At 41.7% G+C, this 19,477-nt stretch overlaps 1 protein-coding gene across 2 annotated transcripts in view; it reads right to left on the bottom strand.

Annotated features, from left to right (window-relative positions):
- The window catches only part of LOC133876215 (aspartic proteinase 36), a 49,357-nt gene that overhangs the window by 17,192 nt on the left and 12,688 nt on the right, over window positions 1-19,477 (bottom strand). The window contains exon 7 of one of the 2 annotated variants that reach the window (XM_062314503.1): window positions 10,350-10,464. In XM_062314503.1, coding sequence (XP_062170487.1) covers window positions 10,350-10,464 — 115 coding nt within the window. The remainder of the gene's footprint in view (window positions 1-10,349; window positions 10,465-19,477) is intronic. The other variant, XM_062314511.1, reaches the window with a different exon arrangement.

Here is a 19,477-nt window from a genome sequence, read left to right as displayed (position 1 = left end):
CTTCCGTCAGAAGTTGGTGGGTCTCCGCTCTCTTCAGTCCAGTCTGTGCTTGGGTGCCCTCCTCTGTTGTCTTTTTCAGAGATTGGTGAATCTTCGAGGGGAGGCAGTTTTGAAGAGTATGGTGGTCCTCTCGGGGCAGCGATTGATCTTAGCTTCTGTTTTCAAACTTTGGAGGTCTCCCATGAGGAAAATGTGAAGGGCTTTTTAGACTCTTTTTTTTTTTATAAGTAATTGCAATTTATAAAAAATTGCGCAGAGGGGCGCAACCCTTATACACGAAAAATATACAAGAGAACCCCTAAAATGGACGAACAAAGAATAATTTCAAAAAGTCTACATAAATAAAAACATTCAAGCTATGATGGGACGCTATTCAAATATATAACATATTGAGCAACCGCTTCCGTAACTCCACCATAGATGTCTCAACATCTTCAAAGAGCCGCGCATTCCGCTCCCTACAAATACACCACAATAAGCACAGAGGAGCTAACCGCCAAGCTTCTTTAGCACAACCATACCCAATTGCCGCCCCCCAACTATTCAACAACTCCAACACCGTTCGTGGCATAACCCACTCTACCCCAAATAAAATAAGAATGTAGCTCCAAAGATTCCGGGCAATTTCGCAGTGAAGTAACAAATGATCAATAAACTCCCCACTCTTCTTACACAAACAACACCACTCAATCACTATAACATTCATTTTACGCAAGTTATCATGCGTCAATATTTTGCCAAAAGCTGCTAACCATACGAAGAAAGCCACCCTTGTTGGAGCCTTAACACGCCATATATTCTTCCAGGAAAAAGATGGAAAAGAATGGTCATCTTTCCTAATAAGCTCTTCATAGAAATATCTCACCTCAAATAAACCTTTTTTAGAGGGATTCCACACTAACCTGTCACCCTCTCCATGTCGAGCCGAAATGGAGTACAGTCAATCGAAGAAAGAAAGGACCTTATCCATCTCCCAATCCTAGATTTGCCGCGTAAAAAGAACATTCCATTGAATAACACCATTATGAACTGCCAAATTATCCACCACCATCGCATCTTTGTTCCTCACAATACTAAAAAGAGCTGGAAAGCATTGCTTCAAGGATCTATCCCCATATCACCAATCATGCCAAAAACTAATATGTGATCCATTCCCCACCTCAAAATGATCAAAATTGTGAAACTTCTCACACCCCCTCCTAATATGTTTCCACACACCCAATCCAAAAGAATCCGACACCTCTTTCGAGCACCACCAACCCTTTATGGCTCAAATCGATGGGGAGCAACGTCAAGAGGCTCCAATCTCCACTTCTAAGTTTAAAGGGAGTCGTGAAGTGAAAAACTTAGAGTGCACGATTAATTATGATGCCAGGGGTTTTGATTCTAGCAGGGGCAAGGCAAGAGGGCCTCTAATGTGATGTAATAGTCTCTGGGTATTGTCGGCTGGTTATGTTGGGGTGTTTGGGTTTTCCCCTGTTTTTGGGTTTTACGAGTGTTTTTCATCTCTTCTCTCTTTTTTCTTGTTTTGATATTTTTTTTTGTATACTTCATGTATGCTTAGTAGCGCCTTTATGCTTTTTATAAACTTCTTTGCTTACTCTAATAAAAAAATTTAAAAAAAAAAACAAAAAACAAAAAACAAAAAAAAAAAAGCTTATCCAAAATGATTTTGATTTTTCATTATTGGTGAGTTAGAAGCTAAAGGAAAGGACAGTCACAGTAAGGACATAAAGTATGAGGCAAGTTGGAAACCCTCAGCCAAATATCAATATTTGTGGCCCATCCACAGCAAACAAGGGGGGGTATAAAGCACAGTATGGATGGAAAATTTTCAGCCTTTAGACTAGTAAACCTTTCATAGAATCACGTAGTCAAAACTTTACCATTTTCTCCATAATCCAAAGATGCACATAAGGCAAAAATAAATAAATAAATACTATAACTAACAGTGCAGGTTTTATGCATTATAACAGCTGTTAATGCATGGTTGGCACACTTTCCAACTGTTTAAGCTCTCTATAGATTGACCTTACCTCCCTTTTTTAGTTTCCTATGCTTTGTACATGCTAGGCCAATATTTGGTTCACAGTTATTTGGTGGGCCTGCACAAAGGTGTATCAACTAGGAAGCACAAATACTTCAAAATAGTTGTCGTATCTGTATCTAATACATGTCAAGATAAGGGTTTTCCAAGATACTTTTGGTGTTAGCTATTTATCTTTTAAAGTAAAATCTAGTATAATTAATCTACTTAAAAATATTTTTTTAATATATTTATAAACTAACATTTCTCTATTATATATCCTAGATTTCCAATAATTTACGTGTTGTAGTGTTTGTAGCATATAGTATCCGTAACCTGTATCCACATCAGTGCTTCATAGGGTGTTCATGATGTGATCAATATACATTTTTCACCCACTTCCCAGAAACTTAAGCTTTGAGGCTAATGACTTCGAACAACAGCAATGACGGATAATAAACTTCCTCACACAATGTTTTGAGCATTATACATTGAATAGAAGCAGTGGATTTTCAATGTGTTTGCATTAACCACAAGGACAACTTAAGCACTATACAGTGAAATTGGAATAGAATATTTCTTCTTCTTTTTTGATAAGTAATTGTAATTCAATTCATTAAAAGTGCAGAGGGGCGCAACCCTTATACATGGGAAGTATACAAGAGAGCCCCTAAATGGGATGAGAAGAGAATAAATTTAAAAATTTTACAACAGTAAAATAGTTCAAGAAATGATGGAACGCTATCCAAATATATAACATATTAAGCCAACGCTTCCATAGCTCCACCATTGATGTCTCTACATCTTCAAAGAGCCACACATTCCGTTCCCGCCAAATATACCACAATAAACACAATGGAGCTAACCGTCAAGCTTCTTTAGCACGACCATACCCAACCAACGCGCCCCAACTAGTCAACAACTCTAACACCGTTCGTGGCATCACCCACTCTACCCCAAATAAGATAAGAATGTAATTCCAAAGATTATGGGCGACTTAGCAGTGAAGCAACAGATGATCAATAGATCTGTGCAGTGTGGATTTAGAACTTCAATCAAAAGATTTTTTTTTTTTTGGAAAATTCCACCCCAACACCCCTCCCGCCTCTCTCGGGGGTGACCGAGCCATACCTTGGCCATCTCTGCTGCACCTTTCACAATAAACTCGGTACCATGAAAGTTCAAAACCAAATAACAATTCATTGCAAACATTTGTACAAGAAATATATTTTCGGGCTTCATATGGATCTAATCACGGTGACAGACATTTGCGCCAATTGGCACAAGTCCTCCACATCCCCTATAACGCTGGATAATATAAAATATGTACACCTTTTATCCCCAATCCACCTTCCTTCTTAGGCATACTTCTTGGAATGGGATAGAAAAGACTTGGAAGAATACACTCCATTCTAAGGCAAGCAATATCCAGATACAACGAAGAATTCACTAGCTTTTCACAATTCAAAAAAACGGCTTTTGATATTTGTCAAAATTATTCTCCAAGAAGTCAAACAAATGTTCCAGATGGATCACTGAAACTGAAATTAGTAGTGTCTATAGAATAATGAGGGATGAAGGAGTCGTTAGCGTTTAAAATACATGGGTCTACAATTTGGATTGTGTAGTTACTATAATTGAAAGGAGTGGTTTGACCAACCCCTGTTCCAGCCTCCTCCTTTTCTTTTTTCCCCAAATTTAGAGGAGTATTTATGTCTTATTGAAAAAAATTTATGGTCATTTTAGTCTTTTTGCTGGCCTTGGAGGGAGCATTGACAACTCTGTAGTTTGGTAGAGGACATCGATGCAATATTTAGTTTGGGGGAAACATTGACAATCGGGTGGTAGTTTAAGGGGGAGTATGAGAACTTTTCAATAATTTTAAAAGAAAAGGCAAAGCCCTCGTACACGAAAAGTATACAACAGAGGCAATCACCCTAAAGGCGTCTGAAATCTAAAAAATTTAACAAGAGGAGAAATTAGGAACATAGACTACAACCCAATCTAAGAGAGATCTCAAAAAAAAGGAATTTAAATAGAGCTTGTAGGGACTCGCAGTTCTCAAAAAGGCGCCGATTCATTTCTCTCCAAATGCTCCACATCGAGAATACATGAATAACTTTCCAAATAGCCTCTTTAGAATGTCGCCGCACTCGAGTCTTCCAACAATGCAGCAGCTCTAGGATATTGCTAGGCATAGCCCATGAAACTCTGAATAATTTGAAAACCAAGTGCCAGAGATCGCTAGTGTAGTCACAATGAGTGAGGAGGTGATTTACGGTCTCCTCATTTTTTATTTTTTGCATAGGCAACACCAATTTACAAGAGTAAAACTAAAAAACCCGCCTTATAAGATTTTCAACCATGAGGATTCTACCCAAAGTTGTCGTCCATGTAAAGAAAGCAATGCGGAGCCTTAACCTTCAAACATTTTTCTAGACTTTAAAGTGTAATAATAACTCTTCACTTAAAAGTTGTGATTGCTAGTTAAGGTCCACAACATTCTATCTGCCTCCCCATATGGGTTTCAAAGAGTATAACAAATTGAGGAAATAGTCAAGAGATTCCAGCTCCCAATCCAGTTATGCCTAATGAAACTCGAATTCCAATGGATATAAGTGTATGAGGAATCCAATAAATCCGACACAGAGGCCTCTTTGTCACGAGCTATTGAATAAAGTTCTGGGAATGAAAACTTGATAGCTGCTTCTCCACACCAAACATCATACCAAAAACGAATATGGAGCCCATCCCCAACCTTAAAGGAGACAAAGTTGGAGAAATACTCCCAGTCATTTTTAATATTCCTCCAAACGCACACCTCGTAGGGCCCTCAAGTTTCCTCTGAACTCCAACCCCTCTCTAAATTCCATACTTCTCAACAATCACATGTCTCTACAGAGAAGTCTCCTCTTGTATGAATGTCCAAAGTTGTTTACCAAGTAAAGCTTTATTGAACAACATGAGGTTTTTAACTCCCAACCTTTCTCTAGGAACTAAGCAAATAGTATTCTTTTATACGAAATGAAACTTACGCTCACCAGGTATTCCATCCCAAAGAAAGTCCCTTTGAAGACGCTCCAATCTTCTAGATATATCGGCTTGCAAGGGAAAATGGTCAAAGAAGTATGTAGGTAAACTGGATAACGTACTCTTGATTAGAGTTTGGTGACCACCCTGAGACAAGTAGATCTTCTTCCAACTAGGCAATCTTCTTTCCATTTTCTCAATTACCCCATCCTAAATAGCTTTTGATTTAAAAGAAGCACCCAGTTGAAGTCCCAAATATTTCAAGGGCAGACAAGAAATACTACATCTAGGAATATAAGCCAGATCTTCTTGATGTGGTACCCCCACAGCAACTAATTTAGATTTCCGAAGATTGGTCTTCAAGCCCAAAATAGCCTAAAAATGCAGGAGAATGTGACCAAAATTATAGATTTGATCACGATTTACATCATGCATAATAAGCATATCATTTGCAAAAAGGTGGGATATTTCTAGAGGGGCGGCGCTTTGGATGTCTGCCGAGAATCCAGATAAATAACCCCCAACCATGGCTCTAGAAAGCATCCTATTGAGAGCCTCCATGACATTCATGAAGAGGAAAGACGAGAGAGGATCCCCTTGGCGGAGGCCCTGAGAGCTACCAAAGAAACCATACAGACTACCACTAATCAAACTAGAGAAGCGGGTCGTGGAGATACAAGTGGACATCCATTTCCTACATTTAGTATCAAAGCCAAGACGCCCCAAGAGATAGAAGAGGAACTCCGAGTTGACATGCTTGTAGGCTTTTTCCAACTCCAGCTTGCAAATAACGCTAGGAATTCCTTATTTCAACCTGTTGTCTAGACACTCATTTGATATAAGAACTGAGTCTAAAATTTGTCTCCCCCCTAGCATTCTCATTGTTTGATATGAGCGATCCCAGCACCTATTTCATTCTGATAGCAAGGACTTTAACCAAAATTTTATAGACACTTCCCACCAGACTGATAGGTCTCAAATCCTTTACTTCCAATTGCCCAATCTTTTTAACGATAAGGGTAACGAAAGTAGCATCAAGGCTCTTCTTGAATAGCTCATGCTCATGAAAGTTATGGAAGACGCATAAGATCATCCTTCACAGTAGCCAAACAAGAACAAAAAAAACAATAGTGAAGTTGTTTGGGCCCAAAGCTTGTCACCATCGATACTAAGTAATGCCTGAAGAACTTCATCCTCTTGAAACGATCTTTCCAACCAATTTGCAAAATCATAAAAAGCGAAACTCCAAACCATCTAATTTGGTGTGCAAATTGTAGTACTAAATGATTGTATCATTGATCACCTCTTGATTGTAGGTAGCAGTGCCATCAAAACAAAGACTGGCGATAAAGTCATTTCTCTAGTGAGAGTTGGCAAGGAGGTGAAAATGTCTCGTATTGTGATTCATTCTTTTAACCAGGTCACCCCAGATTTCTGCCTCCAACTAACTTCTTGAATAAGAGTAACATTCTCCAAATATGTTTTTGCCTTGGCCCTCCTGACTCTCTCCTCTTTTAAATAATCAAAGAGACTGGATCTCCTTCATTAAGGACTTCTTCCTCTAATACTTTTTTTTGATAAGTAATTTAAAATTCAATAAAAAGTGCAGAGGGGCGCAACCCTAATACACGGGAAGTATACAAGAGAGCCCCTAAACGGGAGGAACAACTAATAAATTAAGAAAGTCTACAAAAGTAGAAACACCTAGGTGGCAAAGATGGGGTGCTATCCATAGATATAGCGTGTTAAGAAGACGCTTCCTTAATACTACCATTACAGTCTCGACATCTTCAAAAAGCCTCGCATTCCGCTCCCTCCAAATGCTCCACAACACACAGTGAGGAACTAAACGCCAAACATTTTTTGCTAGGCCATGCCCTCGAGAAGCACCCCACGTAGTCAACAAACCCAGCACCGATTGTGGCATGACCCATTCAATTCCAAATAAAGAAAACATAAAACTCCAAAGCTCACGGGCAGTGTCGCAATGAAGTAACAGATGATCAATAGACTCCCCCTTCTTTTTACACATACAACACCACTCAATAACCACAATATTCCTCTTTCGCAGATTGTCATGAGTTAAAATTTTACCTAAAGCTGCAGACCATACAAAGAACGCCACCCTTGTCGGAGCCTTAGCACACCATATATTCTTCCACGGGAAAGATGGACCTTCTTTCCTACTAAGTGCTTCATAATATGACCTTACTTCAAAATAGCTCCTTGTAGAGAGGTTCCAAACTAACTTGTCACCCTCTCCTTGTCGAATCGGAGTGGAGTACAACCGCTCGAAGAAAGAGAGCACCATCTCCATCTCCCAGTCCTGGAGTTGCCGCGTAAAGAGAACATTCCAATGAATATTGCCATTATGAACCGCCATATTATCTACCACCATTGCCGCTTTGTTCCTCACAAGACTATACAGAACTGGAAAACAAAGCTTCAAAGGTCTCTCCCCACACCACCGATCATGCCAGAAACTGATATATGACCCATCCCCTACCACAAACCGAACATAATTGCAAAACTTCTCCCACCCTTTCCTGATATATTTCCAAACCCCTACTCCATAGGAACCCGACACCTCAATAGAGCACCACCCACCCTTTAGGCTCCCAAATTTGGCGTTAATCACCAAACGCCATAAAGCCTCTCTCTCCCTACCATATCTCCACAACCATTTACCCAAAAGAGCTTGGTTAAACTGGCTGAGGTTGTGAACTCCCAACCCACCTGAATGCAACGGAGTACATATCCTGTTCCATTTCACTAAATGAAATTTGGTCTCATCCCCTATGCCACCCCATAGGAAATCCCTCTGGATTTTTTCAAAACGGTTAGCCACCCTCAAAGGAATAGGGAACAGTGACAAGAGATACGTGGGGAGATTGGACAGCGTGCTCTTAATAAGAGTCAACCGTCCGCCCTTTGACAAATACATACGCTTCCAACCAGCCAGCTTCCTTTCCATTTTCTCAACCACCCCTTTCCAAGTAAGAACGGACTTGTAAGAGGCACCCAAAGGCATACCCAAATACGTCATAGGCAATCTTCCTCTAATCTCTCCTCTACATTTTCAAAGACCTCCTTATTCCCGTGTTTTAAGTCAAGTTTTAGCCGTTTTAGTTTAGTAGCAAAAACAAAACAAGGAGTACCGAGGAACTGATATAAATCCCACCATTGTTTCACCATGTCTACAAAACATATTGCTTTCAGCCACATGCTCTCAAATTTAAATGAGGGTGATCCTCTAGACAGAACTCCGCTGTCAAGCAATATGGGAATATGATATGATACAGGTTGAGGAAGACAACACCGAATCAAGTCTATCAATTCTGAACATAGAGGGGGAGTCATGGTTATTAAAGCAATTGAAAGAACCTCCAGCCAGCAGAATATCCATCAACCCCTACTCTGAAATGAAATCTGAAAAATCCCTCATGGCAGAGATTAACCAAGTTGCCTCAACCCTTTCATTTCATTCGGGAAGCAAGTAACAATGAAGTCTCCCACGATATACCAAGGGACTTCCCACCAACTGAAAACCCCTGATAACTCTTCCCACAAATAATGCCTTGGAACCATAAACTCCTGACAAAGTCCAATCAAACTGGTCCAAAATATATTTGAATTTGCATGAGATAGAGAAAGTGCGCACCACCTCTTTAATGCATTCTATTGCATGTTTATCCCACATTAAGAGAATACCACCCGAGGCTCCTAAGGCTAGCATAACAGACCACCCGGTGAAAGATCCAACCCCAAGCCCCAGACAATACCGGCTAAAATCTGCTCCATTTTTGTTTCTTGAAAACACACTACACCAAGGTTCCAAATTTTCAATAAGTTGCTAATGCTGAACCTTTTCCCTACATCCTCAAGTCCTCAACATTCCAACTAATAATTTCCCAATTCACAATGGGGTAGAAGCCTTGCCACGATACCCGAGAAGAAGGAAGGGTTTGGGTGGGTTCTTATTGGTGTCATAGTTCACTGAGCAAGACAAATTGATAAGTTCCTTAACTCCTTTAACCTCGCTCCCGATCTCTATTCTGAAGGAGCCCGACGTTCCTTTGCAACCCTTGCGGTTGGACTCAATAGCAAAAAACAAATCTAAAGCCTCATGTTCAAATCCTTCATAAGAAAACCCGAAGAATCTTTCTAGCCATACATATGTCTCTTGACCCCCTGAGTTCTCAGATTGTTGCGCACGGGGGTTGAGGAATTGAGAAAGAAAATCTAGGGACCAAAACAAAGGGTAACCTCTTTGCAAGAAGAGGGAACCACAATAACTAGGCTGGTGTGCTTAAGATCTGATATGACAGCTCTCTCAAAATCATTGAGCTCATCCGCAAAACCATACCTAGGGCCCCATGCAGATCCTCTTCCAAAGGTGAACTTTCGCTCCTCACGGATTCACTAGGGTCCCCACTAGAAAATGCAACTACTAGGAGAATTCTATTGTCGTCATCCAAGAGAGAGAGAGAGAGAGAGAGAATATGAACAAGATGAAACGGAGAAGCTGCATCAGAGGGAACAAACTTTGGAGTCCATCGCCAATGAAGAAGACCAACCACTGATGAGACTGTAACCATGCAATAGAGGATTATTGCAACGTTGACCCAAGAAGGCACTCTAAGAATCTCTGAACTTACAAATGAAACCCGCACTGTTCTCCACTCTATCCACAGCATTGACCGTCGAGAGTAGCAAAAAAGATTGACCGGAGATAAACCTTCGGTTGGTTCACTCTTCTTGACTTGAAGGCATTTCCCCTAGCTCGATAATGAACTCGAAATATTTCAATTCTACGAAGAAGAAAAAAACTCCCCATGGGACCTTTGTTACACTAACAGACTAAAGGAAATAGAACCCACGCAACAACCTCTCTAGACATCATCAACAACATCATCGCATGACACCCAAGCAACCAAACAAGAACCAGAGAAGCTAAAAAACAAAGAAATTCGACACACCAGCATAGAGAAGTAGCAGGACGCGCCTGCACGCGCTACCGAGAGAGAGAGAGAGAGGAGCTTCTATCAAAAGATAAAAATCATTGCTGCAATTACTATGATGTTTATGTTGACTATAGAGACAAATGAACAACCAAGAGAGCTAATTACTATGATGTCAGAACTAAAACCATGAGGTTGATGTTATATGCAGAACTGCATTATTTGAGGCCCATAATCTTTCTAAGTACAACATAAGAATCTAAAGCAACGTACAAAGAGAAGACCAAAAAGAAAGCAAGTAAAATTTTGAAACAAACATATCTGAAGAGCACCTTTGTTAACTTGCTTGATATACTTACAAAGAGGAATAGATACTCATGTGGATAAACTTTCAAAGATAGCGAGTTCTCAAAATGAAAGGTCACAAGTGGAAATCCATCATCAACACTGCAATTGAAAGCAAAACTAATTAAATCAAAGTAAGATCCTCAACATGTTATTTTGATTATGTCAGAACAATTTAGCATCAATAATCATACATTATATATATCAAGCCAGAAGGAATTGGCAGCCTTGAGTGATAAAAGAATATTTTTTTTTTTGATAAGTAGAGAATTTTATAAAAAGCGTAAAGGCGCCCCTAAACATACAGGAAGTATACAAAAGGACACCAAAATAAGAAAGAGAGGGGAAGGGGAAAAACACCCAAAAAACCCAAACAGAAGGAAACCCAGAAAACCCCTACAAAACCAGCCCACAAAACCCCGAGATTAATACATCACATTAGGCCGCTTAGCCTTGCCCCTACTAGAACCAAAACCTCTAGCATCATAATTAATCGAGCACTCTAAATTCTTCACTACACGACTCCCTTTAAATGAAGCCTCTAGACGATGCTCCGCATCAATTAGAGTCATAAAGTCTACAAAGCCCTTCACATTCCCCTCGTGGGAGACCCCTAAAGTATTAACACAGAAGCTAAGATCAATCGATGCCCCGGGAGGACCACCAATCTCTTCAAAACCACGTCCCCGCGAAGATTTGCCCACCTCTAAGAATAAAGGCGGGCACCCAAGCACAGACCGGACCGAAGAGAGTGGAACCACTCCCACTTCTGACGGAGGAAGACCCGCGCCGCTTGGGAGAAGGAAGCAACGCCGAAGGATAGGCTGATAGCCCTCGTCTTGAGCAGCCGTAGACTTTGCACGAGTTGACAAGGGCTTGGAGACAAACCCACAAACTAGCCTAGAAAGCTCCTTAGGAGCACTGAAAGTCTCAAAAGCCTCTGCAAGCAGATGCTTATCCAATTTGCCAACCTTGTTCTTCCAAGAGTATGAAAGCACCGACTTGGATTCCGACGGGTAAATAGGCGCGCAAGATAAAAGAATATATCTTTAGATGATTAATGAAAGTAACCAGCATGATCAAGAAATACAAAATACAAGAAACTCAATAAGAATAAGACAAGTATTTGAAACAGAGTTACCTATTTTTTCCTGAAGATTATTAAAAAAAAAAAAAAAAAATACCTGTTCAAAATGAACAATAACCCGTCAATTTGGGATCCAATTCGGGATTTTCCTTGGGAGGTATCGGGAATAGTAAGTAATGAATAAAATAGTTTTCATGTAGACTAATAGAAAATTACAAAATGTTCTTTGTCTTTCTCAGATCAAGAGCTAAAGTTTCCACACTGGATTAATGAAAATTGATGTTCTCCTATTTCAATAGCCCCATAAGCTTGCACAAAGTATTGGTAACAGCTTAAAAAGAACACACTCAAAAACCAAGATGAAAAAGGAAAAAGAGAATTTTGAAAAGGAAATCCAATACTCTAAAACCTAATCAAGGTTGAACAAATCTGTGAAGAAAATATCTGTTGGGGATAAATCCCACTCAACCCGATCCAAAGAGGAGATTCGAAAATCAAATAAGGTCCAAACAGATAAGTATAATGATCAGATAAGAATAATAATCATATCAGAAGTCTAAGAAGATATCAGATCAGAAGTCTAAGAAGATATCAGATTAGAAGTCTAATAAAGAATCAGAGTCCAATTAGAACTTTGATATCAATTCTAGATCTCGATTAGAACTCTGACAGCAGTTCTAGATCGACAAGGAGCAGGAATTCTAATCCAGCTTTGACTCCACCTCTTTGCCTATAAATAGGCTCATACCCCAGGTACAAACTAAGACTCAGTTTTTATACATAGAGCATTATCTCTCTCACATAAGCTAACTTAGGCATCGGAGCGGGATCCCCGGAAGGGTCCCTAGATTTTGTTATTTTGCAGGATTATTGAGAAGCGTGAAGAACATCAAAGGAACGTGCAGATTAACACCATACCGGAAACTGTACCAACAGTTTGGCGCCGTCTGTGGGAAACGATTTTTCGTTCCTCATAAAAGAAAAAAAGAAGATCCAGCATGGTGATGAACACACATTCCGGAAGCCAGACCAATCGACAGCCCGTGGCCCAACAGGAACCGGTTATTCAGAATGATCCACAGCCTCCACCGCCAGGTGGAAACCAAGATCGGAGAGTAGCGTTAGAAGCACAGATTGAAGACTTAAATGCAGAATTGTTACGCATGAGGCCGAGACAGCCCAATCCCGAGATGAACAGGGATGAGCGTGAGGAAGAAGATCACAACAGCAACACTAATCCTCGGAGGGAGGATGACCATCAAGGAGATCTGAGCAGAGTTATTGCCGAGCTGGAGAGAAGGTGCACGTACATGGAGATGGAAAGAAAGGACAAAAGCATATCCGTAATGGTGGACAAGCTCCTAATGGGTACAGACTCACCCTTCACCAGACGGGTGGCAGACTATCAGCTTCCCGATAAGTTTAAGGTACCCCAAATTCTAAGTTATGCAGGAGACAGAGATCCCTTGGATCACCTAGAAAATTTCCGATCTCATCTAGACCTTCACGGGACACCCGATGAAGTAGCATGTCGGGCCTTCCCTCTTACTCTTTCGGGGAATGACCGAGACTAGTTCAGGAAGCTGCCCCCGAATTCCGTTGATCAGTTCAAGGAGTTGTCCAAAATATTCCTAACCGAATTTCTAGCTTTCCGAACAAGGAAGAAGCCTTCGGGATATTTGCTATCATTGCACCAGCAAAGCAACGAAAGTCTTAAGGAGTTCATGGCTCAGTTTAACCGAGAGAAGGTAACGGTCTAAGATCCAACCAAGGATATGGTCTTTGCTGCCATTTATCAAGGAATTTCACTCGAGGAGCCTTTGATGAAAAGGTTGGTCCGGAAGCAACCGAGTACCTTGCAGGGCCTCATGGATAAGATAGAAGAATTCATCAATCAGGAAGAAACGCTGAAGTCTATGGCCAGTTCTAGGCCACCCCGAGAGACAGCCCCAGAAAAGAAAAGGAAAGAATTCAAGAAAGCTGATGGGGAAGAGCAGAGGCAGGTAAAGAAGTTCAAAGATTACAATTTTACACCTCTCAATGCCGAGATATCAGAAGTCCTTATGGAGATAAAAAGAGATCCAGCGTTCCGGGAACCACAAAAGATACCAGGTAATCCTCCTTACAGGAATGCAGGCAAATATTGTGATTTTCATAAACAAGCAGGTCATTACACCGAGGGGTGCGTAACCCTAAGGTTGTTAATAGAAGAATTCATAAAGAATGGCAAGCTGGTTCGGTTCTTGGGAGAAAAACGGAACCAGCAAGGAAATAACAGGCCTCGGAATCATCAGGACTATCAGCCCCAAGATCAGCAGCCATGGGATTACTATCCCCGAGACCGTCCTCAACTAGGCGAGAGGCATCAAGAGAATGATCCCCGAGATGACATAGAAAGAAGAGAAAACCGAGGAAGCAGAAGCCCTAGGCATAGAGAGCCGAGGCAACAGCAGTATCTGCCCGTGATCCCATAAAAAGGACTCTCGGGAATTTCAGGCTTGCTTTTATTTTTTAGCATTTATATTTGCAAAGAACTAGACTTTTATTTTTAATTCAGACTAGACAGAAAATTCCCCAGATTTTGGGAATAAGTATTTTCAGAATAAATGAATAAAGCTAACTTAAGCATCGGAGTGTTCCCGGTCTAGGGACCGGGAACCCGTTGATGTCGCTTCTTTTGCAGGCAAAAGCCTCTCGGATCAGTCCTAGCCGGGAGCAAAAAGAAAACTCTCGGATCAGTCCTAGCCGAGAGTCTCGGATCAGTCCTAGCCGAGTACAAGAAAAAACTTCTCGGATCAGTCTTAGCCGAGAAGGAGCCTCTCGGATCAGTCCTAGCCGAGAGCAAAAAAAAACTTCTCGGATCAGTCCTAGCCGAGAAGGAGCCTCTCGGATCAGTCCTAGCCGAGAGCAAGAAAAAACTTCTCGGATCAGTCCTAGCCGAGAAGGAGCCTCTCGGATCAGTCCTGGCCGAGAAGGAGCCTCTCGGATCAGTCCTAGCCGAGAGCAAGAAGAAACTTCTCGGACCAGTCCTAGCCGAGAAGGAGCCTCTCGGATCAGTCCTAGCCGAGAGCAAGAAAAAACTTTTCGGACCAGTCCTAGCCGAGAAGGAGCCTCTCGGATCAGTCCTAGCCGAGAGTAAGAAGAAAAACTCTTGGATCAGTCCTAGCCAAGAGTCTCGGATCAGTCTTAGCCAAGAGCAAGAAGAAAAACTCTCGGATCAGTCCTAGCCGAGAGTCTCAGATCAGTCCTAGCCGAGTACAAGAAGAAATTCTCGGATCAGTCCTTGCCGAGAGAGAGAAATAAAGAGAATCAGGGGGGTCGGATTTAACCCTCAAGTTTTCCAGGAGTTAGCCATTTCAAGAGACAGGGAGAAAACCTTAAGAAAAAACAAGAAGGTAATGGGGGGTAAGATTTAAACCCTCAGGTTTTGCAGGTTAGCAGGTTTTCAGAAGGAGACAAAGATCGGGTTTCCTTAGACATGGAATTCCCATTATTCAAGCAAGCTTCGGATAAGGGAATTGGGGGGTAACTGTTGGGGATAAATCCCACTCAACCCGATCCAAAGAGGAGATTCGAAAGTCAAATAAGGTCCAAACAGATAAGAATAATGATCAGATAAAAATAATAATCATATCAGAAGTCTAAGAAGATATCAGATCAGAAGTCTAAGAAGATATCAGATTAGAAGTCTAATAAAGGATCAGAGTCCAATTAGAACTTTGATATCAATTCTAGATCTCGATTAGAACTCTGACAGCAGTTCTAGATCGACAAGGAGCAGGAATTCTAATCCAGCTTTGACTCCACCTCTTTTCCTATAAATAGGCTCATACCCCAGGTACAAACTAAGACTCAGTTTTTATACATAGAGCATTATTTCTCTCACATAAGCTAACTTAGGCATCGGAGCGGGATCCCCAGAAGGGTCCCTAGATTTTGTTGTTTTGCAGGATTATTGAGAAGCGTGAAGAACATCAAAGGAACGTGCAGATTCACATCATACCGAAAACTGTACCAACAATATCCATTACTAAATTAGCCATATGATGATGTTTAAAGCCTAATAATTTCTTTTTTTGTTAAATGACATGTTCTAGATTAGAAAATGATAGATTTTCAACCCCCCAACATCAGAATAATGTTTCTTTTTTGTTTTTTGATAAGTAAATCAATTTCATTAAAAGCGCAGAGGGGCGCAATCCTAATACACAAAAAGTATACAAGAGAAATCCCCTATTAAGGAGAAAAAGAAGAACAAAAATCCAAAAATTCAGAAAAGTTAGAAAAGTGTGAACTATTGTATGCCCTAATCCATGTATAAAGCAATTTAAACATATGATATTCTTTATCTTCCATCGAAGTCTCACAATCTTCAAAACACTTGCAATGCACTCTCTCCATATGCACCACGTTAAGCACAAAGGGATCATCCTCCAAGCTTCTAAAATAGTGCTGCTTCCCAACTAACTTCTCCAATAAGCCAACAACTCTATCACAATTCTAGGCATGACCCATTCTACTTTGAAGAAATGGAAAATCAAAATCCATAATTCTATTGCCACTTCGCAATGAAGAAGAAGACAATCTATGGACTCCACACTCATTTTACACATATAGCACCAATACATCACTATCATATTCCTCAAGTTATCCAAAGTCAGAATCTTCCTTAGTGCCATTGTCCACACAAAGAAACTTTTTTTTTTTTATAAGTAATTGCAATTTATAAAAATAAGCGCAAAGGGGCGCAACCCTTTTACACGGAAAGTATACAAGAGAACCCCTAAAAGGGATGAATAGAGAATAATTTTAAAAAGTATACATAAGTAAAAACATTCAAGCTATGATGGGACGCTATCCAAATATATAACGTATTGAGCAACTGCTTCCGTAGCTCCACCATAGATGTCTCTATATCTTCAAATAGCCGCACATTCCGCTCCCTCCAAATACACCACAATAAGCACAGAAAAGCTAACCGCAAAGCTTCTTTAGCACGACCATACCCAATCGCCGCCCCCCAATTATTCAACAACTCCAACACTGTTCGTGGCATAACCCACTCTACCCCAAATAAAATAAGAATGTAGCTCCAAAGATCCCGAGCGATTTCGCAGTGAAGCAACAAATGATCAATAGACTCCCCACTCTTCTTACACAAACACCACCACTCAATCACTATAACATTCCTCTTACGCAAGTTATCATGCGTCAATATTTTGCCCAAAGTTGCTGACCATACGAAGAAAGCCACCATTGTTGGAGCCTTAACAAGCCATATATTCTTAAACAACCCAACCCTAAGCCCCTAAAGCTCACAATCTTCAATCATACCCCACCTCCTATGGTCCTCATCAAGGGCAGAGAGGAAAGCCATAGTTCTATCCCCCTTATCCCCAAAAAACATAGAGCACGCCAAGGACAGCTCCAAAGGAGAGGTAGCCTGGAGACCACCCATAGAATTGAGAGGGTAGGCGCTTGAGAAACTACGATCTGCCTGTGAAAGAGAGGAGGAGCTCGACTCAAGAACCCCCCCCCCCCTGAGAAAACCCACATCTTCATGATTTCCTTGACCCACCACCGACTTTGGCTTCCTCCCTTTACGTTTGTACTGAATAAGAGGCTTGGACGTGGGTTCTTCCAGGGAAGAGGAAGGGAGAATCCTCCCTTCTGGCGAGCCCATCACAATGGAAACTTTAGAACCCAAGGCAGAAGTCTCCGACCCACGCCCTAAGTCCACAGGATCAAGAACCTGTGGAAAAAGCTTCCGACCAGCCTCTGAGGAAGCCATAGAATCCGTAAAAATAGCCCCAGGATCTGTCGACAGCAAGGTCACCAGCCCAGAAGACACTGGAATAGAAGAGGGAGATGCCGGAACAGAAAATAACGACGACGCCGAACCCGCTACCTTAGAGGCATCTGACGAGGCAATCTCCATACTCCCAGAAGGAGAACGAACTAGAAACATCACTGGTGTTGACACCGGCTTGTTACACGATGGACGGGGAACACTAGATTTCGGCAGAAAGTAGGCCATGCGAAAACCAAAACGTTTTCGACCTAGCCCAAACCCGAAAGACCGTTTCATCGGTAACAAGCCTTTGTGTTTAAGACCCAGAATGGACCTAGAACCCCGGCCCAAGAATATCCCAACCACTCGACCCAAAGCCAAGTAAAACCTATTCCGCATGTTTTTCCACGTATAAAAATTTGAATTCAAATTAAACCCCTTTGCTAACGCCACATTGCCTCAAGCAGAACACCCTGGAGAACTCTGCTTGCCCAGCGGACAAAGGGACTTGCCCAGGTCCGGCGGATCAACCGAAATGGACTCCAGAAGAGAGCAATCCACTGCCATGCGAGAATCCTCTGAGATATATCTTCTTAGAATCGGAAAGAGATCAAGATCGCACGGCTCCTCCAGCGGCGCCCTCATCCTGGACTTCCGACCACCCACAACTGGGACCGAACCCGACCTCAGCACTTCCACATACGAAAGGCCAGTACCCTTAGAAATCAAACCCGCTCTTGACCCATCCTCCTTCCCATCTTTCTTAACCATCGCAGACGATGATCGTATCCTGCATCCCACCATGTCCGAGAAGAAGTCTGAGACCTTTCTCAGCTCGCCGGAGAATTTATGCCAACACCATCCTCCACGCCCCTCAGGGATTCGAATGCTCCCTCTCCGACCACACAACCTGAAAGCTGTCGCCTCTAAGAACCGGCCAGCTTTGTTGCTATCTCTCCGAGCGATCAAGAGTTTCGACCCTTCTCTAAAAGACTTGACAAAATCTTGATAAGCCGGGAAGCCCAAAAGAACTTCCAATATCGACGCAAGCCAGACGGCACAATGGGTGCTCAGAATGACCTCGCCAAGAAAATCTTTTCTTCTCTCCACCACCCGTAGCACCGACGCCCCCTCCACCACCGAGAAAACAAAGGACTTCGACTCAACAATAAAGCTCTTCTCCATCGCAAGAAACCCCCAAAACACAGACGGCCAGCCCACAGGAGATTTACATCTTCGCCGAAGCAGAACACCACCCAAGAATGAAATCCACCAGTTGATGCCCTTACAGTCGAGAACGAACTTACAGCTAGAATTCAAACAGAATATTAAAATGAGAACTTATTAGAGATCCTTTCAAACATTATGCAGAAGTAGCGGGATTTTAGGTAGGCCATCTTTCAGGGAAATGATGGAAAAGATGGGCCATCTTTCCTAATAAGCTCTTCACAGAAGGATCTCACCTCAAATAAACCATTTTTAGAGGGATTCCACACTAATCTGTCACCCTCTCCATGTCGAGCCGAAATGGAGTACAGTCGATCAAAGAAAGAAAGGACCATATCCATCTCCCAATCCTAGATTTGTCGCGTAAAAAGAACATTCCACTGAATAACACCATTATGAACAGCCAAATTATCCTCCACCATTGCATCTTTGTTCCTCACTATACTAAAAAGAGCTGGAAAGCATTGCTTCAAGGATCTATCCCCACACCACCAATCATGCCAAAAACTACTATGTGTTCCATTCCCCACCTCAAAACGAACAATTGAGAAATTTCTCTCACCCCTTCCTAATATGTTTCCACACACCCACTCCAAAGGAACCTGACACCTCTTTCGAACACCAACCACCCTTGAGGCTCTCAAATTTTGCGTCAATCACCGATCGCCATAAAGCCTCTCTCTCCCTACCATATCTCCACAACCATTTCCCCAGAAGTGCTCGATTAAACTGGATGAAATTGTGAACTCCCAACCCACCTGAGTGCAATGGAGTACAAATCCTATTCCATTTCACTAAATGAAATTTGGCCTCATCCCCAATGCCACCCCAAAGAAAAGCCTTTCGAATATTCTCAAGACGATTAGCCACCCTCACTGGAGTAGGAAACAACGACAAGATAAGTAGGAAGGTTGGAAAGCGTACTTTTAAGAAGAGTTAGCCACCCACCCTTTGACAAATACATACGCTTCCATCCAGCCAATCTCCTTTCCATTTTCTCAATAACATCA

The sequence above is a fragment of the Alnus glutinosa genome, chromosome 1 (genome assembly GCF_958979055.1).
Source record: "Alnus glutinosa chromosome 1, dhAlnGlut1.1, whole genome shotgun sequence".
Lineage (NCBI taxonomy): Eukaryota > Viridiplantae > Streptophyta > Magnoliopsida > Fagales > Betulaceae > Alnus > Alnus glutinosa.
Note: the sequence above shows the minus strand (reverse complement) of the source record. Positions and strands in the feature narration are given on the sequence as shown.